A 23113-nucleotide genomic window follows, 5' to 3' on the forward strand; every position below is an offset into this window, starting at 1 on the left:
AAAACCTTCTCCAGAGTGCTCAGGACCTCAGACTGGGCCGAAGGTTTACCTTCCAACAAGACAATGACCCTAAGCACACAGCTAAAATAACGAAGGAGTGGCTTCACAACAACTCCGTGACTGTTCTTGAATGGCCCAGCCAGAGCCCTGACTTAAACCCAATTGAGCATCTCTGGAGAGACCTAAAAATGGCTGTCCACCAACGTTTACCATCCAACCTGACAGAACTGGAAAGGATCTGCAAGGAGGAATGGCAGAGGATCCCCAAATGCAAAAAACTTGTTGCATCTTTCCCAAAAAGACTCATGGCTGTATTAGATCAAAAGGGTGCTTCTACTAAATACTGAGCAAAGGGTCTGAATACTTAGGACCATGTGATATTTCAGTTTTCTTTTTAATAAATCTGCAAAAATGTCAAAAATTCTGTGTTTTTCTGTCAACATGGAGTGCTGTGTGTACATTAATGAGGAAAAAAAAATGAACCTAAATGATTTTAGCAAATGGCTGCAATATAACAAAGAGTGAAAAATTTAAGGGGGTCTGAATACTTTCCGTACCCACTGTGTATATATATATATATTTTACAATAAGGTTGTATTAATTAACGTTAGTTAATGCATTAGTTAACACGAAGTAACAATGAACAACTCCAATGTTCAGGATTACTTAATGTTTTGCTAATGTTTACTTGCACATTTACTAATGCATCTCTTTACATTAACAGATTAACTAGTTAACGTTGTGGTTAATGCACCAGATAAAATGAACAAAATTAACAACACATCTGTTCAGCATTACTTAACCTTTGCTCATGTTGACTTATTCACATACTAATGCTTCTCTTCACATTAATAACTTAATTAGTTAATGCTGATTAATATATTAGTTAACATGAACTAAAAATGAACAACATATTACTTAATCTTTGCTCATGTTAACTTATTCATATACTAATGCATTAGTTCATGCATTAGTTAACATGAACTAACAATGAACTATGCCTGTAAATAGCTTTATTTAATTGTACTACATACAATACATACACAAGTTTATTTAGCAGCTAACACACACAATGGATAAATCTGTTAGTGTATGGTGTGGTGTGCTGTCACACTATAGGAACAAAACTGTTAAATCTGTTTGTTTTTTTTTTGTTAGTGGTGGGCCTAAATCATGTTATTAAACAGTCTACAAATGTTAGTTAAACATTAGTTAATGTTGGACTAGTGTACAGTTTACAATAAGGTTCAAATTCCCTTAATAAATGCTGTTAGTGGTAAGTCATGTTAATAAAAAGTCTACAAACATGAGAAACATTATCAGTTGATGTTTAGATGGTTTCCAATTTTACCAATAGCCCTAATCAGTGCCCAAATGGGAAGTTGGTATTGTTTATCCATTGTGTGTGTTAGCTGCTAAATAAACTTGTGTATATACTGTATGTAGTACAATTAAATAAAGCTATTTGCAGGCATAGTTCATTGTTAGTTCATGTTAACTAATGCATGAACTAATGTATTAGTATATGAATAAGTTAACAAAGATTAAGTAATGCTGAACAGATGCGTTGTTCATTTTTAGTTCATGTTAACTAATATATTAATCAGCGTTAACTAATTAAGTTGTTAATGTGAAGAGAAGCATTAGTATGTGAATAAGTCAACATGAGCAAAGATTAAGTAATGCTGAACAGATGTGTTGTTCATTTTTAGTTCATTTTATCTAGTGCATTAACTAACGTTAACTAATACAACCTTATTGTAAAATATATATATATATATATATATGTTTTTAGATGTGATTTTATTGTTTTTTTTTTTTATTTACTACTAGGGCTGGGTATCAACTTCGATACTTTTTAGGCACCGACCGAATTGCCTCGATAACATTGAGTATCGAAAAACTTCTTGTCGTTCGGTACCAAATTTCGATACCTATGGGGTTAATCTCATCAACGTCAGTGAGGCAATAAACCTGTTAATCTGCAGCACTAGGTGTGTTCGACTAGAAGCAACGCGGCGCAGATCGATCAGTGTTTGACATCCGCGAGAGCGACTCGAAAGCGTACGGAGCAGTCTGCTACTACACTAGGGATGCTCCTTAATTTGAATTAAGCAAGAGTTTTGCTATATTAATTTTAGTATCAATAATATGAAGGGAATGTTTCTGCTGCGCTGCCGATCGCTAATATGAAGCAGCCGAGAGAGTGAGATTTATATTTAATGCTTTTTCTTTGGCTATCTGAGGCTGAAATCTGAAAACAATCTGAGAGAGAGAGAGAAACAATAACGTGATTTTGAATATTACTTTGACTGTTAGGATAACACTTTACAATAAAGCAACATTTGTTGCATTAATTGAATTACTTCAGTTGTTTTGTTTTTTTCTGTAGGTTTTTTGTTACGTTTGATACAAAAGGTATTAAGATATGAATCTGTTTTTATCATTATTATTTTAATAAAATTGTTTTCAATTCACTTATCTTTTGAGGCTGGATATTTGTCACCTATGGTATCGATTTAGTATCGATACCGAGGTATTACATTCTGGTATCGTACTGAAGCCAAAATTATGGTATCGAGCCATCCCTATACTACACACAGCCTGAAGTGTGCGTGACGCTCGCCGTGATTAAGCGTCTGCCGTCTCACTAAATGAGGACATAAACGCATGAACAACATCTCCAGAACTGCTCTGAGAGTCACTTCACGAGCATTTTACCGCTTGATTTGAGTAAAACTAGCGTCATATCATATACACACTGACTGAACTGTAAAGGTATTCACGGCAACTTGAAAATAAAATAAAAGTTTGGTTTAACTTGGAAGACACTGCGGCAGAAATACATTCCTATTGTTCAGCAGAATGTACAACAGAGTTCCTCAAATCTTTCCCTGGAGGGCTAATCTGCTGCAGAGTTTAGCTCCAACCCTGATCAAACTCACTTACCTGTGATTTTCTAATGATCTTGAAGACACTGATTAGCATGCTCAGGTGTGTTTGATTAGGGTTAGAGCTAAACTCTGCAGGAGTGGGCCAGATTTGAGGATGTCTGATGTACAAACTTTTACTACTAGGCTACTATTAAAATTATTAAAACTTTATTTTTTTAAGTAATGATCACACAACATTTCTTCCATGTGTTAATTGTAATAGTAAACTGTTTGCCAAAATAAAAAAATAAACTTTGATTTTCAATAATTTAAAGAAAAATGAAATTAATGTTTTATGCCTTCATTTGAAAACCAGAACACAGAATTTCTGAGGAAAAATAAAACATTTCATAAGGCTATTTTAAGAATAATTTTGAATAAACTAAGTTTTTATTCATTCAAATAATTAGACCTACTACACCAGAATTTAATAACAATAAAACATATGGTGAAAGAAAATAAAACACCCACTTATGAAAGAGGATAAAGATTTTCAATTTCTTGAAGTCTTTAACAACCTAGAATAAATTAATAGAAATGACGATTCTGTCTGAGCTATGCGTTTTAAAACAAACACGCACTAGTGTAAACGCAGCCTAACAGATGTGTAAACTGAAAACTACTTGAACTTCATTAAAATTATTTGCACTGATTTATTGTGTTGGATATATTTTGTTCCTTTGTGCAGTGGCTCAGGAGATGAGGCTTTGAGTCTGTATAAATGCCAGCAAGCTGAAAAAATAAAACCAAAGTTTTTTTGAGATAATGTAATCTTGTTAAAACTGATTTTATAAAATTGGTATCGAAAAAAGTATAATTCAGGAACCGGTATCGAACTCAAGGTATCGGTATCGAAAATGTTTAAACGATACCCAGCCCTATTTACTACTTATTTTATTTGATGCTGTAAAGCACATTGGTCAGCTGCTGCTGTTGTAAATGATGCTATATAAATAAACTTGAACTTTAGTCATTTTGTTATGTGATTGTCATTTTTATTCATTTCATTTTTTTTAATTTTTGTATTTAGCTTGAATTTATTTTATTTGTGTTAAATTTACTATCATTTTACTATTTTACATCTTATTTCTATTTTAATTTATTTTATTTCATGTAGTTGCTAAGGCAACATTTCAAATTTTCACGCAAGTTCAAATGTTTTATCTAATATTTCTATTTAAGCTTTACTTTAATTAAAAAAACTATTTTAATAGTATTAGTTAACAACAACAAACAACGCTGCTTAATTAAACATTCACTAAAAACAAGTTTAAATACCTTATGCAAATTTGTTTTATTTATTTATCAAAAGTTAGTTATACCTGCATGATGCAAAATACTATTCTAGAGTATTCTGATCTGTTGTGCAAAGCTTTGAGTTTTTCAGTGTCATTTCTGATACCATATTTATGCAAATTTGTATTTTCTGACTGCCATAAAAACCCACTCGAATCCCCGAGTGCATCCACGACTCTGCAACCCATCAGTAAAATGTGTATTTCTCACAGGGCCAATGAATGTTTGCATTTCAACGCAGGCTGTGCTCTAGGGCATTTATACCTGGTTTTCTGGGATCAGGGTGAAGTGTTGAAAACCTGAGCTGGGGGATCGGACACACACAGAGAAACAGCCTCCTTATTTCCTCCTCATGTCAAATTAGAAAAATCCACACTCTGACTCTCAGTCACCCTATTAAGTCTCAAGGATTTCATTCTACTGACACTAATGCGGGAGCTGCTGAGAATGACCGGTATGTAGACATGTTTTTCCTACTTTTATTAAGAGAAAGGTTTGTGAAACACACCCAGGGTGTTCAAACATTGAAATTTACAGCATAATTTTAATTGAACGGTTTCAATCCTTCTAAGTCTATCAGGTAATACGCTCAATGAAGTCACTTTGAAATATGGATTCAACTGCTTTCAACCTAAATATCTAAATTAGCAAATTACAAAAAACACCTGCCACCTTAAGTATGCGCTATATCTAGGCATTTCAGCAATGTTCTGTATGAACACAAGCTCTCATAAGAAAATGCGATGACGTGCAAGTGAACTTGAATTTCCTGCACACAGATAATCAGATACACACACATGCAAACAGGTGAGTAGACACGCAAAACTAGCCAGAAGCCTTTTCTCAGACAGTTAAAGCTCCAGAACAAGATTCATTCCTGCTCAGACAAAAGTACAAAGCCATAAATTATGTCACTCTGTGACGAAGAAGAAAAAACAAAAAAACACAAGGACCTAATTTGTGACATCCAGCTGTATTTAACTACTTGAGTGCTGTTAAATGCGAAATTATTTTATTATTTATTCATCATTTACTTCCTCATCTTGTACCAAAACCTGCATGACTTTATTTCTTCTGTGGAAAGCAAAAGAAGATATTTCAAAGAATGCGCTGGCTGCTCTTTTACATGCAATTACAATGAACGATGACTAGAGCTGTCAGGCTTTGAAAAAGCATTATTTAAGCATCATAAACGTTGTTTATAAGAATTGCGCAATTCGTTCACAAACTGCACATCTCTAAATCTCTCAAAAACTTGCTATAAGCTAATGGAGTTCAAGATTTTTTTTCTTTTTGGTAACACTTTATTTCAATAGTCCACTTTAGACATTCTACTAACAGTAAGTAACTTTGTAACTACATGTCAACTAGCAGTCATTAGAGTATTAGTAGACTGTCTGCTTAATATCTTCTAACACTTTATTTTGATGGGTCCACAACATACTGACTATCAGAAACTGCAAGTATATGTCAACTTATTCTACTAACACTAAACCTACCCCAACAGTCTATTCTGAGAGTTAGTTGACATGTAGTTACAAAGTTACTTATAGTTAGTAGAATGTCTGAAGTGGACTATCGAAATAAAGTGTAACCTTTTTTTATCGATTACTACTTGAAAACTTTTCTTGCATTTCATATTAATAATAGTATTAAAATACAAATAAAAGAAAAAAATAAGTAAATAAAAAGAAAAAAGTTTTATTTATAAATTTGAATAGTAATTTATGTATTTATTTTATTTTATTTACATTTTTATTTTATTTTTAATTAATACATTTGTGTTCCACAGAAAAAAGAAGGTCATGGGGTTTTGGAACAATAGAATAAATAATAATAATGGAGTAAATAATGAAAATGTTTACTGGGATCCAAAAACTTGAGTGTATTATACTTGGTTAAAAGTTAGTTTTTTTAATGAGGCACAGGTATTGTAGTCAATTGAAGCATTGTACCAAGTAACTATATTTGAATATAAAAGGGGACAGATTGTTTAGCCTCTTTTCTTTATTTCTTTCACACACCTGTCTTCAGTGGCACCTCCATCTGAATCTTGAGAAGTGAGCTGCTCCTTCTTGACCCCACCCAGAGTGGAATTCTGGGAACGCCTGCTACTGCTCCTCCTGGTTCGACCCTGAATCACATACATTCTCAGACTGACATGTATAGGAAAAATGCACAGCACAGCAAGAAAATGTATCAAGTGTTTCTTCTCTCAGATATCGGCAGTTGCTGCTGACGCATGGTCATTTTTGATTTCAAATTATGCTGGTCATAAAATGAGATGCACCTGTGCCTGAGTGAAGGAGATGGAGGTTCTGGTTTTGGTTTTGGGTAGGAGGCCGAGGGCAGGGGTCCTCTTGGAAGGAGAAGATCTGGCAGCTGCATTGTACTTGCCTGATTCCAAAAGGTAATGCTGAGCCACTTTCAGCAGCCGTGTGAAAACATTCTTAGCGCTAGAGCCAGGAGCCGCTGGAGAATAAAAGGGAAGTTTATTAACATTTATATGCACATAAACATAATACATACACACAAATAAATATAAATATAAAATCAATATAAAATTAAATACGAATAAGTATAAAAAAAAAATTATGATTTTTGCACTTCTATCTGGTGACAGCATAATATAAATATAATTCATAAATTCAGTAATGAAATACACACTTATATACATACTTGCATACAGACACATACATACATACATAAAATCAAATTAATATGAATTTTTAGAGAAATATTAAAACAAAAGATGAAGTTTGTGATTTATAGTGGCACCAAATGGAACATCAAAACTGTCTGTCTGTCTATCTGTCTGTCTCTAGTGACACATAAATCAAACACTTGTTTTGAAGCTGGTCTAAAAGGGTTTACTTCATTTTTGAGTCATTGTTAAAATACCACATGGAACTGCAAATATAACTATATTTTCATACATTCCAGAGAAAATGTGAGTGGTTCTATACTTCTATCATGCACATGACTTTAACAGATTAAACTGGAAGAAAAGTTATTTCAAAGCCACTTTTAAACCACTCTGCTCTTTAAAAGGTAAATCTAAAAGAAGTACCGATGGTTGAACTTTTGTGAGCTGCACTATATTCCAGGTACAAAACAAATATCACACCGCAGACGGCCCACAGCACAAAACTGAATGTTATCAGACTCTATCACATTTCCACAGGTGCTGCCGGCCTGCTCTTGCTAATGCAGGCTGTGCGCTGGAGAACAGATATCCATGCAGGCCACATGTGCCACTAGGGATTCTGCCAGTCCCCTGTAATCTCATCAACACAACAAGGAAATGTGGGCTGTATTGTATTTCAAAGCGTCTGTTTTGGTGGTTTTGAATCGGGCAGGTGACAGAGTACAACTCTGTAAAACTCGAGTGTAATTCGCTTGACATTGAATGCGTGAATCGGTGACCTGAAGTACAGTGTGTCAAAGGTTTTAGCCTATTGTCTTGATTTCTTTTTCTGGGCTTTCTGCCAACAGTATTAACTCATGCCGTGTGATTGGATCCAAGCAACGCTATAATCTCATGGATGATAAGGCAGGGTGCCATCTTAAGGTACTAACGCACTTTCGTTATGACACTGTATCCGTCTCTCGTAGCAATGACCCATTAGGTTAAGAGCATGGAGGTCCAGACCTGCCTAAATTACTCATAAATCATCTCTATGAACCGCCTCACCTTTCTTGGAAGTGTTCCTGGCAACTTCTTGAGAAGGTTTTTCATCTTGTTGTCCATCACTGAGAGAACTTGTACAGCCTTTTGCGCTTTCTTTTTTCACTTTCTCTGCAAAGACAGATGTGAAACAAACATTTTTATATACAATGTATATGAAGCATCTAATAGGACAAAAATGAATAAAATAAATATTTTTTAAAAAAGGAAATACATTTTAAATTAAATGATATAAATACAATAAAATAAATACATTTAAAAAAAAAAAGAATTGAGATTTATTAAAATTACAATAAAAAAAAAGTTTAAAATCAAACTAATTCTATGAATTTTAATACAAAACATAAATAAATAAATATTAACATATAACAAACATGCGCGCACACACACACACAGTATATACTGTAGTGTATGTTTGCCCAAAGTGTTATGGAGAAAGCACATTATTTTGTATGGAAGCTTTTCTGCCCCACAAAAAGCAAAGTGAAAAATACCGCAGACACATGCCAACTCATTGCAAATTACAAATTACAGCAGCAGTAAATGTTTGTGTCGCATTTTTAACTATACAAAGAGTCAAAGACACATGTGAAGTACTTCGCAACTACAATTAAACCTTACACCCGGGCTTTGGAGAAAGCCTTAATTTCACAATCAGTCTTCATCAGCGGCAGTTTAAAGGCTTTAGTTCACAGTGGTTCTCATAAAAACAAGTTCTGGCACGTTCATAAGAAAACGCTGGAAGGTACCGTAGCTCATCCTGCCTCCCTGAAGCACCGAAGGCCCTAAAGGACACATATAAAAAAGGAAACTTCTCATTTACTATATTTTCTGATGGATTTTTCAATGGCACACAGCTAAAATATGACAGAGATAAGTTATTGAAACATTTGAAGGGGTTTCCCTTGTAGAGATTCAGGGGTATAATTTGGTAGGGAATGAAAGTTAATGGACCACGTCACCACAGTCGACCTAATGGCATCTGTTTCAAAGAGCAGGATCCGAACACATTAACAGTGCAAAATAAAGGTTTATCCTAATGCAGTAATGACAGGACTATTCTGAGAGAATCATAAATAATCCCATCATTTTTGTGCTGCTCGATAGGAGGAATTCTCATTGTATTTTCTCCGCCAGTTGACGCCACAAATACAAAAGATAAAGTTGGCAGAAGGTTAGGATAAAGTCTCATTAACTCGTCTACGCTTGCAGACATTCTCCAGCCCTCACATACGCTCTTTGAAGAAGAAAACGCCCAGCTTTAGGTGATGCTGAAAAGCAGCTTTCCTCTCAAATGACTCAACTGATAACCAGAAGGCTATCGTACTCTATCAGACTCTGAAATAGGCTGTGTAAACAATGATAGCTAACGCATTAGTGACAATACACACACATCTGGTGTGTATGTGTGCTACTGAGCACTCAACCACTGTTATATTATGAGAAGACATTTTAAACGCAGCGTACTGTATATAGATAACATTGGTTAGGTTTACCTAGTTTATTTAGATCTCAGAAAACTAGGTACAGTTTAGATCTATAACATTCTAAATAATGGCAACACCTCAAAGTTATGATCAATGCTTAAATAAAAATTCGGTCATTAATTACTCACCGTCATGTCGTTCCAAACACATAAGACCTTCGTTCATCTTTGGAACACAAATTAACGTATTTCCGGTGAAATGCAAGAGCTTTCTGACCTTGCATAGACATCAACGCAACGGAGACGTTCAAGGCCCAGAAAGGTAGCAAGGACATCATTAAAATGGTCCATGTGACATCATTGGTTCAACCGTAATTTTATGAAGCTATGAGAATACTTTGTGTGCAAGGAAAACAAAATAACGACTTTGTTCAACAATTGTTTCTCTTTGTCCTTTTTGTTTTCTTTGCGCACAAAAAGTATTCTCGTAGCTTCATAAAATTACGGTTGAGCCACTGATGTCACATGGACCATTTTAATGATGTTCTTTCTACTTTTCTGGGTATAATATTATGTAATTTTATCTAATAGAAAATTTTACATAATGTGGGAAAACAATTATATTTTTATGCCATCAATCAAAAATACAAAATATAAAAATAAAAAAAAAAACGTTTCAACTGCCCAGGTTTGTGCTTGTGTATGTTGTGATGTTTTATATTACATGTTGGTTGTTTCTGTTTATTGATGTCGATGCTGCAGAAACTGCCCTGTTAAAGGAACACGCCACTATTTTTGAAAATAGGTATGCAGTTGAGTTTTACCGTTTTTGAATCCATTCAGCCGATCTCCGGGTCTGGCGGTAGCACTTTTAGCTGCAGCTTAGCATAGAGCACTGAATCTGATTAGATCCGTTAGCATCTCGCTCAAAAATGACCAAAGAGTTTTGATATTTTTCCTATTTAAAACTTGACTCTTCTGTAGTTACATCGTGTACTAAGACTGACGGAAAATGAAAAGTTGCGATTTTCTAGGGCGATATGGCTAGGAACTATACTCTCATTCCGGCGTAATAATCAAGTTTGCTGCCGTACCATGGGTGCAGCAGGCGCAATGATATTATGCAGCGTCTCTCACAAATGTCTCCATGGTTGCAAGGCACGCTCCCTGTGCAAGCAGGTGGTCACGTTGGTTATGTTGACAGAAGTTAGCCTATTTTCAGGCGCTGCGTAATATCATGGCGTGTTCCTTTAAGGGACAAATAAAGAGTACTGTCTACTACCCATAAATATGGCATAATAACTCAAATTATAGAGCCCTGAGGGCAACACAGCAACTAAATCTATAGAAAATAAGACATCTGATTGAAATATATAAAATATTATGAAGCTCTTCATTTCAAGAGCCTTATGCAACAAATCACATTACTGCACCAGATCAGATCTGCTACCGTCACAATCTGCTTGTGCATGGCATGTTTGGTTGAGTGCGGGGCTGCAGGTCAGTATGGATCAGCAGCGGCAGCATATTCCTGCTCTGAAACTGATATCTGCCACTTCCTCTGACGCACAAAGAGCAACAAAGTTGGCCTGACAACCAGTAACCATGGCGTCTGTGCACAGGAACTCTGCAAGAACAAGATTAAACCTGAAGTTTCCTTCTGGACGCCAGTTCCCAATTCATAAAGACTGGATCTCTTGTAATAAAGTACAAAAAGAGAACGAACTACATAAAAATATAAAATATAGTATAGTACAGTATAGCATAAGGGGGTCTTAAACTAATTCCAATTGTGGAAATACATATTTTCAAATTTTTTCATCATATATCAAGACTTTATTTGGATGATCCTAAAATTCGGAATGTTAATTTCCAGGATTCAATTTTTAAGAATTTTGATTTTAAATTTTAGAATATCAATGTAGTTTCCTTTTGAACCTCACAACATATAATCACTAAAAGCTCAAAATATTAAAATAAAATAATAAATATAATAAAAAATACTTTATTATAGAAAGTTGATATAATACGAATTCATTGGTACAAACAGCTCAGCTCTCTCATGTAATGTTCATGAAAAAAGGCAAAATAAATAAATACATTTATTAATTAATTTTAAAAACTAAAAATACATACATTTAAAATAAATAAATAACATTCAGAAAATCTGGTAGGTAATGTCATTATTAGTTTTGTTTACTGGGTTCATTAGAGTGGAAATATTTTCACAAGGTTCATAATTATTCTTAAATCACGCTCATGAAAGAGGTGTGAACATGCAGGATGTCTTATCAGTGTCCAAAATCCAGCTTCAAAGCTTCCTGTTCCCATAATTTCCCATTAAAACTCCCATAACTCACTACCATTACACCTGGAGGGAGGAGGCTCAACGTTCTCATGCACCAGAAAAATGTTTTAATAAAAGTTTATTATACATTTATTTCCGTTACCTTTATACCTAGGGGCCCAGTATATCTTTGTTGGATTTCCCGGATACCCTCTAGCAAACAACACACGTCAAACGGAGTCCAAACAAAACCCGCAAGAATCAGCTTTCCATTCGACAAAGTTATTTAGTGTAACATTGTGCGTGCAGTTTGCACATGCCAAAATATTACACCGCAGGAAAACAGATAACATAGAGCCTAACAATGACAATAGTAAAAGTCCTGAGATGGAGCCAAGGAACACAATAGGTTATGCATATGAATACAAAGGAAATGGGCTGACTTTTGAACTTGCAGCCAAACAATCCATCACAATATAAAAAACACTCAAGTAAAGAGACCACCACTTAAAACATTTAAGATTAAAAGACCTGCACCTCCACAAAGTAAAGGTAACATGCTGGTGATTAAACTACTGTAATGTCCTGCTTTCCCTTTGATGAGATTTATGGTACAGCTGTGGGACATGTGATTACAGGAGGTCATAACTAAGATGGGTGACAAAACACCCCCTCATCTAGAAACAAGCTCACTTAGTTCACGGGATAGTTCACCCAAAACTGACAATTCACTCAATTCTTTCAGAAAAGGTAAGAAACATACAGGATTTTAAAACAAAAATAAAATGAAAAACTAAACTAAACAAAAAACAAAACAAAAAATTAGAATGGAAAATTCTATAATAATTTAAGCTTTTAATGTCCATACAATGGATGTCAATGAGGTCCAATCAGTGTTGTTTTAGATGCCATTGACTTTCATTGGACAAAAATGGTTCTTTAAAACATCATCTTATGAGTTCCTTTAAAAGTCTCACTGGCTGACTGACTTCTGGCATTGGATTTGATTGAGGCAAAATGACATGAAAATATTTACTGGTAAACCATCTGTTTATGATGGAGATGTCACCATGTGTGCTGCTGACGCAATTTAGACTGACCTTTGAGGATATTAAAAAGATTGAAGCAGACATGAGGAGGTTTGGCAGACGGTAAAACACAAAATCGAAGCATCTTCACACTGATTAACTGTGCTCCTTCTGTTTGCACAAATCCTGGGCTATATTCCAACCAACCTTAGGGAGAAACGTCAATGATTTAGATATATTTCAGATTCTGCACTATTTCTAGGTCACTATTCAAAGAAGCAAATGAAACAAATTTTATTTATACATGAAAATATCAAAAATATAAATAAAAATATTTTACATGTAAATAAATTATATAGTAGTATATATATAGTATAATATACATTTATTTTTTACATGTAAGACATGTATTTACATAAATTTTTTTTTATCAAAACAGCAGCAAGTGCCATGCAGCAACTACATGCTCTATTATTACTGTTATTTAATTATTTTATGTACAGACACACATTTTATAAAATGTAAATAAAAATAGTAGCAAGCTCCATGCAACAACCATATACGCAGTCTTTAATTAGCTTTAAATGGCTTTCCTCAAAACTACCTCTTTACTTCACTCTGCTTTTGGTTTTCAAAGCATGTCTTTCCAGGGCCAGGTAAGGAGGTCACGAAAGGGCACAAAGGAGGATTTGTGGAGGGAGGCACCCCACTGCATTGTGCTTTCCGGCCATCAGTCAGGCCTGAACCATCTTTGAAAGATAGTCATCTATCAAACCCTCAGGAATATCAATCACTGCAGGGTCAAACTGCAAAGGCGGGTCAAAGAAGAACCACTTGCTGGTCTTTCATTTTAATCACTAACCATGGCTTTCATGGACGGCACTCAGAGATAAAGCCGGATTCAGCCGTGGAGGAGGGTGAGAATACAGCACGCTCAAATGTTTGCTTCTAGCCATGAGTTTAATGCATCTGCAGCATGTTAAAATAAAATAAAATAATAAATCTTAATTTAAATTAAGGAATGATCAAATTCTTCAACATACGTATTAATTGAAAGCTGATACAAATTTTAAAATGCCGTTTGAACTCAAGCAATCAGTTTCTAATTATATGTTCAGACAGTTGGCTTTTGTAATCCATGTGAGGTGGCAGATCATTTAGGAGTAGATTTGAAGGCATCCATAAGCTACTGACCTGCTGATGCTGAGCTTAGACTCATCACATCCAGGACTCAACTTTAATGGGCCTTTAAGCCCGATTGCAGGTCAGGGGCCAAACACCCAACAAGAACTTGAGGAACCTGGAGAAACTGTGCTGAAGATCCTTTTTTCTTTTTCTTATTATTATAAACACCCATATATAGACCCGTCAATCGCTTCAAATTTCGAATAAAATTCATTATATGATACACAGACTGATTAAATTAACTGCAAACAATTGCATATGAGTAATTGTAGGGCTTCGTATGAGCATCACTGCTTTGAAACAAAAGCTGATACAGGACACAGTTACAAAAGTCTAGAGCATCTTTCAATAACTGCACTCTGAGAAGCCCTTGTTAGTTTTAATGGGACGGTATAAAAATATCCCAATGGATATGAGTCACAGTAGCATAAACCAACTGAAGTCCAGCATAGCGTGTCTGTTAATTCCACTGCGGTTTGGCTTTTTCCTCCACTTTAAATTACTGGGTTGTTATACTTTTCACTTTCAAGTTGTGTCCCAGATTCTCTCAAGTCCTTCTCTCAAAAAGAATTGCCCGAGAGTCCTTACATATTGCAAATCCAAAGGAAACTGATAAAAACAGGGTTTAGCTTTCAACATTTGGAAAAGACTTCAATCTTAAAGTATGTTTAAGAATTTTTTTTTTTAAACGTTCTCCTGCAGACAGCAAAAATAAAACATTTGGAGATTGATTTCCCCAAAAAGTCACCATAAAAAAACATTGCTTTTAGTCTGACAGCAACACTGATAACAATATCTCTGGGACTGAATGACGTACGGCCTTACTTTTTACTTTTTAATTTTGTAAAACTAAATTTTTTGAATTACAGGCCTGAAAACTTTAGAGGAAAAACTTGAAAAGTGCTGTTTCTGACTTGTCACCATTGGCATATAATGCAACAAAGATTGCTGAAGTCCACAGATTTTACTAATAGACCTACCAATCTCTGTGTAACAATAACATTATGATGCTGCCATCTTTCTGAAGTCATTTTTAACCCCCTGTAATTTGGCTCTGAATCTCAGGTGAAAATTGCCATTTTGACCCCCCTCTACAAAAAAAGTGGATGACATTTCATATTTTGACTATCATCACTATACATGTTTAGCTTTCTTCAGAAAAATATTAGCAAAATCAAAAATTTGAACTGGGGAAGTTTCAGAAATTTGGTTGATTTGACAAGGAAAGACTGTAACTGTCCAACACATGGAAACAACATTCAATCACCTCAAGATAAACCTCTAATCTCAACCAATAGAAGTTCAGGACACAGATGAAATGGTCCAAACTGGAAGGCCAGCTGGATGATGGGTGGCCTGATACTGGCGACCCAGGAAAGCCTTCAGTCATTAGTGGATTTATAGCCAACATAAGGCTCTACTCAAGAGGGTAGGAAGAATTTCACCTTTCTGACCTGCTTAAGCCGGGCCTTAAGCTGCGCTGCAGTCTTTTGACTAAATGTAATGAAGCCATCTCTTCACGCTCATCAACTGTGTGCTGCCCAGAATGGAATGGCTTGTGTTGGTCTTTGTCTGTTTCACATCTTCTGAACAAGTGCTGGGCGGTTATTTGATTAAGCCGGTCCGGCGGGAGCACTCGGGTTACAGAAAATATTAGCCTTCAGCAGAACATGCTCGGGGACAGAACAGTCAAACGCAATGAAGGGCTGACTTAATCAGCTCATTTTACAGGATTAGAGGCAAAATGGCTGACTATTGTGTTTGCTCAGGCACAGAGCCCTGCTCAAGGTGACCAGAGAAGCAGATTCACAGCTAAAATACAATATAAACGGTTTTGATAGCCGTTTTATTATTCTTCAGTCAGCACTGTACCATCCCAAAGGCCAGAGTCACCATCAGGGGTCCCACTTAGGTCTTTTATGGTATTGCATACTTGTTGGCAATGCAATTATTCCAGGTTCAACAAGTTTGAATTGAAAGTGATTATAAAAAGAGTCGTTATTTTAGTTTTCTTTGCACACAAAATGTATTCTCGAAGCTTGAAAAAAATTAAGGTTGAAACACTGATGTCACATTGACTATTTTAACGATGTCCTTACTACCTTTCTGGGTCTTGAACGTGTCAGTTGCGTTGCTGCCTATACAGGATCAGAAAGCTCTCGGATTTCATCAAAAATATCTGTCTTCTATGCGTCTTACATGATTGGAATGACATGAAGGTGAGTAATTAATGACAGAATTTTCATTTTTTGGAGAACTAACCCTTTAAATAAAAAATACATGCACTACCATTCAAAAGTTTTGGGTCAGTAAGATTTTTTTAAATATTTTTTAAAGAAGTCTTTTATGCTTACCAAGGCTACATTTAGTTGATGAAAAAGAAAATATTAATTTAAAATTATTTTCTATTTGAATATATTTTAAAATGTATTTTACTCCTGTGATGACAAAGCAAATTTTGCAGCATCATTACTCCAGTCATCAGTGTCACATGATCCTTCAGAAATCACTCTAATATGCTGATTTGCTGCTCATTTATTTTTCATACTGTTACTTTTGATCAATTTAATGTGTGCTGAATAAAAATGGATTAATTGCTTTTCCAGAAAAAAAAGGCCAACTTACTTGCCCCAAACTTTTTAACACACGGTAAGTGTATATGATTGCATACATAAAATGTAAAATTGTAGTAATTATTACATAAATATTTTACATCTTGAATTTAATTACACCTGCAGAAAGCAGCTGAGTCACTGCATCACAGATGGCTGGGAAATCACAGCGATGCACCACAGCGCTGAGATAGCAGCACACCTCAGGATTCTGCCAACACACTCTCAAGCAAAATACAATCCTGCTCTCAGGGCAACAAACACCTTTCTGTACTGCACAGCCCCATGGGAGCCTATACAGCAATCATCAGTGATGTCTATGCCGCAATATTCACAACAAATTAACTTGCTCTTGTAAGCTATAAAGCTTGACTTTCAAACGGGGATACAGACTTAAAGTGATAGTTCACCCAAAAATAAAAATTCTGTCATTAATTTCCCTGTAAGATTAATTCATCTTTGGAACACAAATTAAGATATTTCTGAAGAAATCTGAGAGCTTTCTGACCCTGCATAGACATCAACGCATCTGACACGTTCAAGGCCCAGAAAGGTAGTAAGGACACTGTAATTTTACCATGATGTAGCTTCATAACAGAATACAGGGAGAGAGGAAATCAGATCAGTGAACTCATGCTTTTTGTTACTTAAAGCAAACGTCAAAATACCTTCAGGCAGGTATGAAGTCACGGACAGGTGTGCTAAAAACCTAATAAACATACAATCTATTTAAAGACACAGACCACTAAAAAACTATTCAGTCAACAGTAAGTCAGCTGTGGTCGTTCTGTGGTTTCCTGACATCCAGATGTTTCCCAAATAGACCTTCCATGGAAGCTCAGGTGCAGTGAGTGAAGCCTCTATGAGTCAGTTCTCATTACCTTGTTAAAAGGTGGACAGAGAGGGCTGACGGCCCCCCGGATGACTCACAATGACTCACAGAGCTTTGAATGACAGATTCATACTGTAGAAATCACTGCTGGGCCTTTCAATTACACCAGGGCCCCCCAAAAAACAGCTCCAGCACGCACAGCCACCCTCAGGGAATCTCTCTGTCGTTAAAAGCAGATGAGTCACGGCTGCCAGACAGAGAAGTACCCGTCGAATGGGATTCTGTCAAACCTGCGTTAACACTACTGTAAATCACCAGAGGAACTTAAATAAATCAGAAGTTGTAAATGAGCTTATGGCAACAAGTGAGAAACCTGATGATCCCAGTGTGGGTGGACAACAAGAGAATATGGAGGTTTTTTCATTGGGAATAGAGAGTGTGCAGACAGTGGCAAGTGTGGTGATTTTAGTTGGGGTAAATAGTTATGTAAGAGTGATTAGATGAGAAAATGAAAGCATTTGTCATAAGGTGGAATGTGAATTCATGAAAGGGACTATGAGATAAACACTTAAGTAAAAGGTTAAAAGTACCTGATATTTCAAGAATCAAACAGCAAAAGTGAAAGATCAAAATAAGATATAAAAAGCTAAAAGAAAGTGTAGTAAACGAATGAATAAAAATAAATACACATACATCTAATAAAAAAATAAATATTAAATTATATAAAATTAAATAAAAATTATATAAAATTATTTTAAAGATTACATATATTTAATTATTATAACTATTTAACTAAATAAATATATATCTAATAAATACATAAAAATAAATTAAAATATATATAAATTATTAAATACATACACACATATACATATATACATATATATATATATATATATATATATATATATATATACACACACATTATTATTAGAACATTAGTATTTTCACCAGCTAAAAAATGGTTTTCTTTTGCTGTAGTGTGTCAGTAGGACATATCAGTTTACATTTCCCAACATTCATTTTGCCATTAATTGTAATAATCCAGTGAGGGTTTTTTTTTTTTGCACAAGACAACAGCCAGTGCTCCACACAGAGATCTGATCATCATCAGTCTGTCTGGAATGACATGAAGAAACAGAACAAACTGAGACAGACTAAATCCAGAAGAACTGTGGCAACGTCTCCAAGATGCTTCAAGAAACCTACCTGCAAAGCTACAGTACTGTTAAAAGTTTTAGGCACTGTAAAATGAGGATGCAGTCAAAAATAATGTCATAAATAGATTTTCTTTATCAATTAACTTCTATTAACTAAATGAAATCAACATTTGGTGTGAGCATCCTTTGCGTTTAAAGCAGCTTTTGCTCTACGTGCACTTGCACATAGTTTTTCAGGTAGCTTTGCAGGTAGGTCTCTTGAAGCATCTTAGATTTTCTATTCAAGTTTATAGACTAAACAGTACTCCAATACTGGGTAGAGCAATGAGACATGGTAAACTTATATAATTAACTTGATGTATATAAATAAGTTTAATACTTCATGAACCATTATTGTGTGAAAACAATGAAACCTGCATTAGGACACAAGGTCTGTTCGCTTGAGCCTGTTGTTACTGAACACAAAGATAGCATCCAGCCTGAGCACACTTAAGAGTGCGCTTTGTACACCCAGGCATGGCATCTTCCCCTGGGTCTAACATGAGATGCAGCTGACATTTTGTTCCCTAAAAGCCAGCACTTACTGGCTCATCCAGTGAAAAGCATCCCTGTTATTGGTCCCCTAACAGACGCTGATGACCGAAGAGATTGAGTCACCAGGCTGTCCCTATCTAATGTCTCTGTCAGCCCATTACACTTGACCCTTATTCCTGAACTCAGCATCTTGCTTACAGCACAGTAGACTGCTGAGGCACATGGGACAACATACTGTACTGAAGGTGGGCTCATATGTACAGTACACTAAACAAACAACTCGGACAAAGGAGGAGGTCTTATGTAAGAGGGACTGGAATGTCTGCGCATGTTTGGATGGGAGAACAAGCGTATTCATTGTTGTAATCGACTGAATGTTGTAAGCTGCCCTTGCGTGCTCGGATGTTTAATGGTGGGATTGTGGGTATGTGTTTACCTTCATCCTGACCGCCACCGACCTCCTCCAAGACCAGGTGGTTCATGCAGTTGATTTCCCACTCCTGAACGTCCGTGTTCCAGAGGGCCGGGATCAGGACACGATGCTGGGAGCTGGACACACATGAACACCACAACACAGTCAAACTAAGATAATGACTTTTTACATTTTCCTCAAGATTGTTAGGACAAAAATCCTAATATTAACCAACAGAAGTTTTCATACTGGGTTTCGGGAAGCCACAGGAAACCACAATTGTTCAATAAAGAACAATTAGCTTTAATACAGTTACAATTTGAAAGTCAAATATTTAATTTGTGAAATATTTCATTTTAAATTTTGTTGTCTTGATAAGTTTATCACGACAAGTTTATTATAAATACTTAAAGAATATTATTTGTAATACATATTCATAATATTTAAATACACACACACAATGTTTTAGTAAACTGGAAATACTCATGCATAAATATACACATAAATATGTATATTATATATTTATGTACAAAATTTAAAAGTAAATGTTTATACATAAATAGATATTTTTGATTATAAATATGTATATTATATTTAAATTAATATTACAAATAACATCAATACTTTTTAAAGACATGAATACTAAAATATTGTGTGTGTGTGTGTGTATAATTATGTATACAAGGTAAAAACTCTCCAGATAATATTTTGACAGTAATATTAATAATTCACTTGTTTAATTTAGGTTAAAATATTATTTTATAAAAAAAAAAAAAAAATTATTTTATATATATATATATATACACACACACACACATACACACACACAAATATCTATATACTATATACAATATACAGATATACAAATATGCACCATAAAGTTTGAAAACCTCTGGCCTAGGTGACGTCATCAAACAGAAAGTTTGTTTCAAATGTTGATAAAAGATTATGGTAGATTAAAAAAGGTTTATCTATCATCTACATTTACAACTTTTCTAAATCTGACAGTTCAATACAATTTAGACACAAACAGAAGACAGCACACGAGAAATTAAAACATCTAAGATTAAAAAAAAAAAAAAAACTTTTCTTTCCCTTGCTATTAAAAACAAATGTTATCCCTGTGAAAGCAGCCCTCCTAGCAGAAATAAACCTCGTCTGCCTGCGATTAATGTCACAGTGAGTTACATAAGCTCTGAAGTGGCCTTGTCAGGGAAAAAGTGGCACACAAACGATCTGTCAAGACTTTGCAGTGGGCAACACGTCAACAGGACTGAATGGGAGGAGGAGGCCAGGATTGTAAAAGAGTGCAAGGACACCCCAGTCCCTTTTATGAAGACCTGACGCTGTTCACAGTCTCCGGTGACGGGTGACAGACAGCCGCATCACTGTGGAGACCAAAGAGCCAGCTAGCAGTGATGCCAACCTAATCGCCCTAATTTATTAATTACATAACATGAGCTGTAGAAATTAGTCATCACAGCTGGGGGGGGGGAGTGTTAAAACCAGCTTCAGGCCAACCGAGCTGGTTTTCCCAGAATGGGAACTCGGGAGACTGGTTTGAACCACCTTTCTTTTTGAGGCAAACCTACTTGTTTCTTCTCTTTTCACCTCTTTCTTCTTTCCGTTTCCTTCTTTGGCCTCCTAAGCGAGGCGACTGCTTCGTTCTCAGACGGCTCAGTTCTCTGCCTAGCAAAACTCTGATACTCTGAATCAGAGGGGAGCATTTAGGCTTGACCTTGTCGGCATTGCCGTCGTGCCAGGCGAGCAACGTGAACCCATTCCCTGATGTGTAGGAGCTTTGTGCTGACTGCCATCTGCATGTCAATGCCAAATATCCCCTTTGAAACTGGCAAATGGCTTCGTTTGCCCTTATAATCCTGTAAAGTGGCTGACAAAATGCATGGATGTTTTTTCACCAAGCCACAACAAATAAACACATTTTTAAATGTTAATCGAAGATCTATTCAGAAAGGTGAGTTTTATTTGCACACATGCATATAAAAGAATTCCAGATCAGATGGCAAAGGATTCTTTGGATTGGCATGACACACTACTGAATAAACAGCAACCATAGAAACAATTTAACAGCTTAACAATATGGCCTGGCTTCATGTGTCTTTGAGTTCTGCTATACTAATGAAAGCGGTACTCATGGCCACATCGCCATGGCGACTATAACATCATCAAATCAACATATCCTCTATGAAATGAGAGCCACTGATTTCTGTCTGAAGTTTACGTCATCATGAAACCTAATTTTATCTTTTTTTCATTTCCACACTAAACAAGTGTTTCTTTTTATAAATGTAATATATAATTCCTTGAACTGCTAGACCAGGTCTGGTCTCTCTCATCCTCACAACAGTAGAAGAAACATTATAATGAATCTGCTTGGCTTCACTTGACCATACTGGCAAAAGAAAAATCGCAGTTAAAATATTTGTATAATATGAGTTTTAAAACCAGATCATATTGGGGCTTATTTATTTGTTTTACTTGCATATGTTTTAAAAGTTTTAACTCATTATTAATTTTCATACTGTGCATACTATTTTGTTGCTAGATTTAAACATGCAAAATTCTAGATGTAGTGCAATTTAGAGTAAAGACTAATTAAGAAATAAAATTAAATGAAATAATCAATACATTTAAAATATTGGTCATCATTATTGGAGCTTTTTATTTTTACAGAATAAAATAATTATTGGTAATATCGTTATAAGTCAAATTTGAAATTCATCCCAATTATTAATATCTCTCAATACAGCTAATAATTAAGGGAGAAAATCCTTTAAAGGTATAGTTCACCCAAAAATGAAAATTTGATGTTTATCTGCTTACCCCCAGAGCATCCAAGATGTAGATGACTGTTTCTTCAGTAGAACACAAACTGAGATTTTTAACTCAAACCGTTGCAGTCTGTCAGTCATATAATGGCAGTCAATGGCACCCACGGCTTTGAGGGTCAAAAAAAACATACACAGACAAAACCAAATTAAACCCTGCGGCTCGTGACGATACATTGAGGTCTTAAGATACAAAACAATCGGTCTGTGCAAGAAACTGAACAGTATTTATATCATTTTTTACCTCTGATCCACCGCAATGTCCAACTGTCCTGAGCGCGTTGCGTTCACAACATCCGGCGCATGATGCGTCAACGTGCTCTGGCATAGTAGACGCATGCGCGTCTAATTGTTTCAATCGCATTGTTTCAATCGCTTCCGCGCATGCGCTCAGGACAGTTGGACATTGCGGAGGTAAAAAATGATATAAATATTGTTCAGTTTCTTGCACGGACTGATTGTTTCGTGTCTTAAGACCGCAATGTATCATCATGCACCGCAGGGTTTAATTTGGTTTTGTCGGTGTATGTTTTTTTTTGACTCTCAAAGCCGTGGGTCCCATTGACTGCAATTATATGACTGTCAGACTGCAACGGTTTGAGTTAAAAATCTTTGTTTGTGTTCTACTGAAGAAACAAAGTCACCTACATCTTGGATGCCCTGGGGGTAAGCAGATAAACATCAAATTTTCATTTTTGGGTGAATCATCCCTTTAAGGAAAACACATTTATTTAATTTTATTTAAATTAATACTACCATATTAGTTATCAGCCAGTATTAGAGATTTTTGAATTTATTGCTATTGGTTGATGCTGGATATTTAATCGTTCATGTTCCTATCTTCTATTTTGCCAGAATTTAATGCTCAAAG

General features: G+C 35.4%; 1 protein-coding gene across 1 annotated transcript in view; it reads right to left on the bottom strand.

Annotated features, from left to right (window-relative positions):
* Window positions 1-23113, bottom strand: part of si:ch211-266k8.4 (USP6 N-terminal-like protein) — a 46493-nt gene that overhangs the window by 18202 nt on the left and 5178 nt on the right. The window contains exons 8-11 of the mRNA XM_058768055.1: window positions 19418-19530; window positions 7924-8028; window positions 6520-6701; window positions 6254-6363 (exon numbers count right to left, since the gene is read on the bottom strand). Of these exons, the coding sequence (XP_058624038.1) occupies window positions 6254-6363; window positions 6520-6701; window positions 7924-8028; window positions 19418-19530 (510 nt within the window). The remainder of the gene's footprint in view (window positions 1-6253; window positions 6364-6519; window positions 6702-7923; window positions 8029-19417; window positions 19531-23113) is intronic.

Source organism: Onychostoma macrolepis, chromosome 25 (assembly GCF_012432095.1).
Source record: "Onychostoma macrolepis isolate SWU-2019 chromosome 25, ASM1243209v1, whole genome shotgun sequence".
NCBI classification, from domain to species: domain Eukaryota; kingdom Metazoa; phylum Chordata; class Actinopteri; order Cypriniformes; family Cyprinidae; genus Onychostoma; species Onychostoma macrolepis.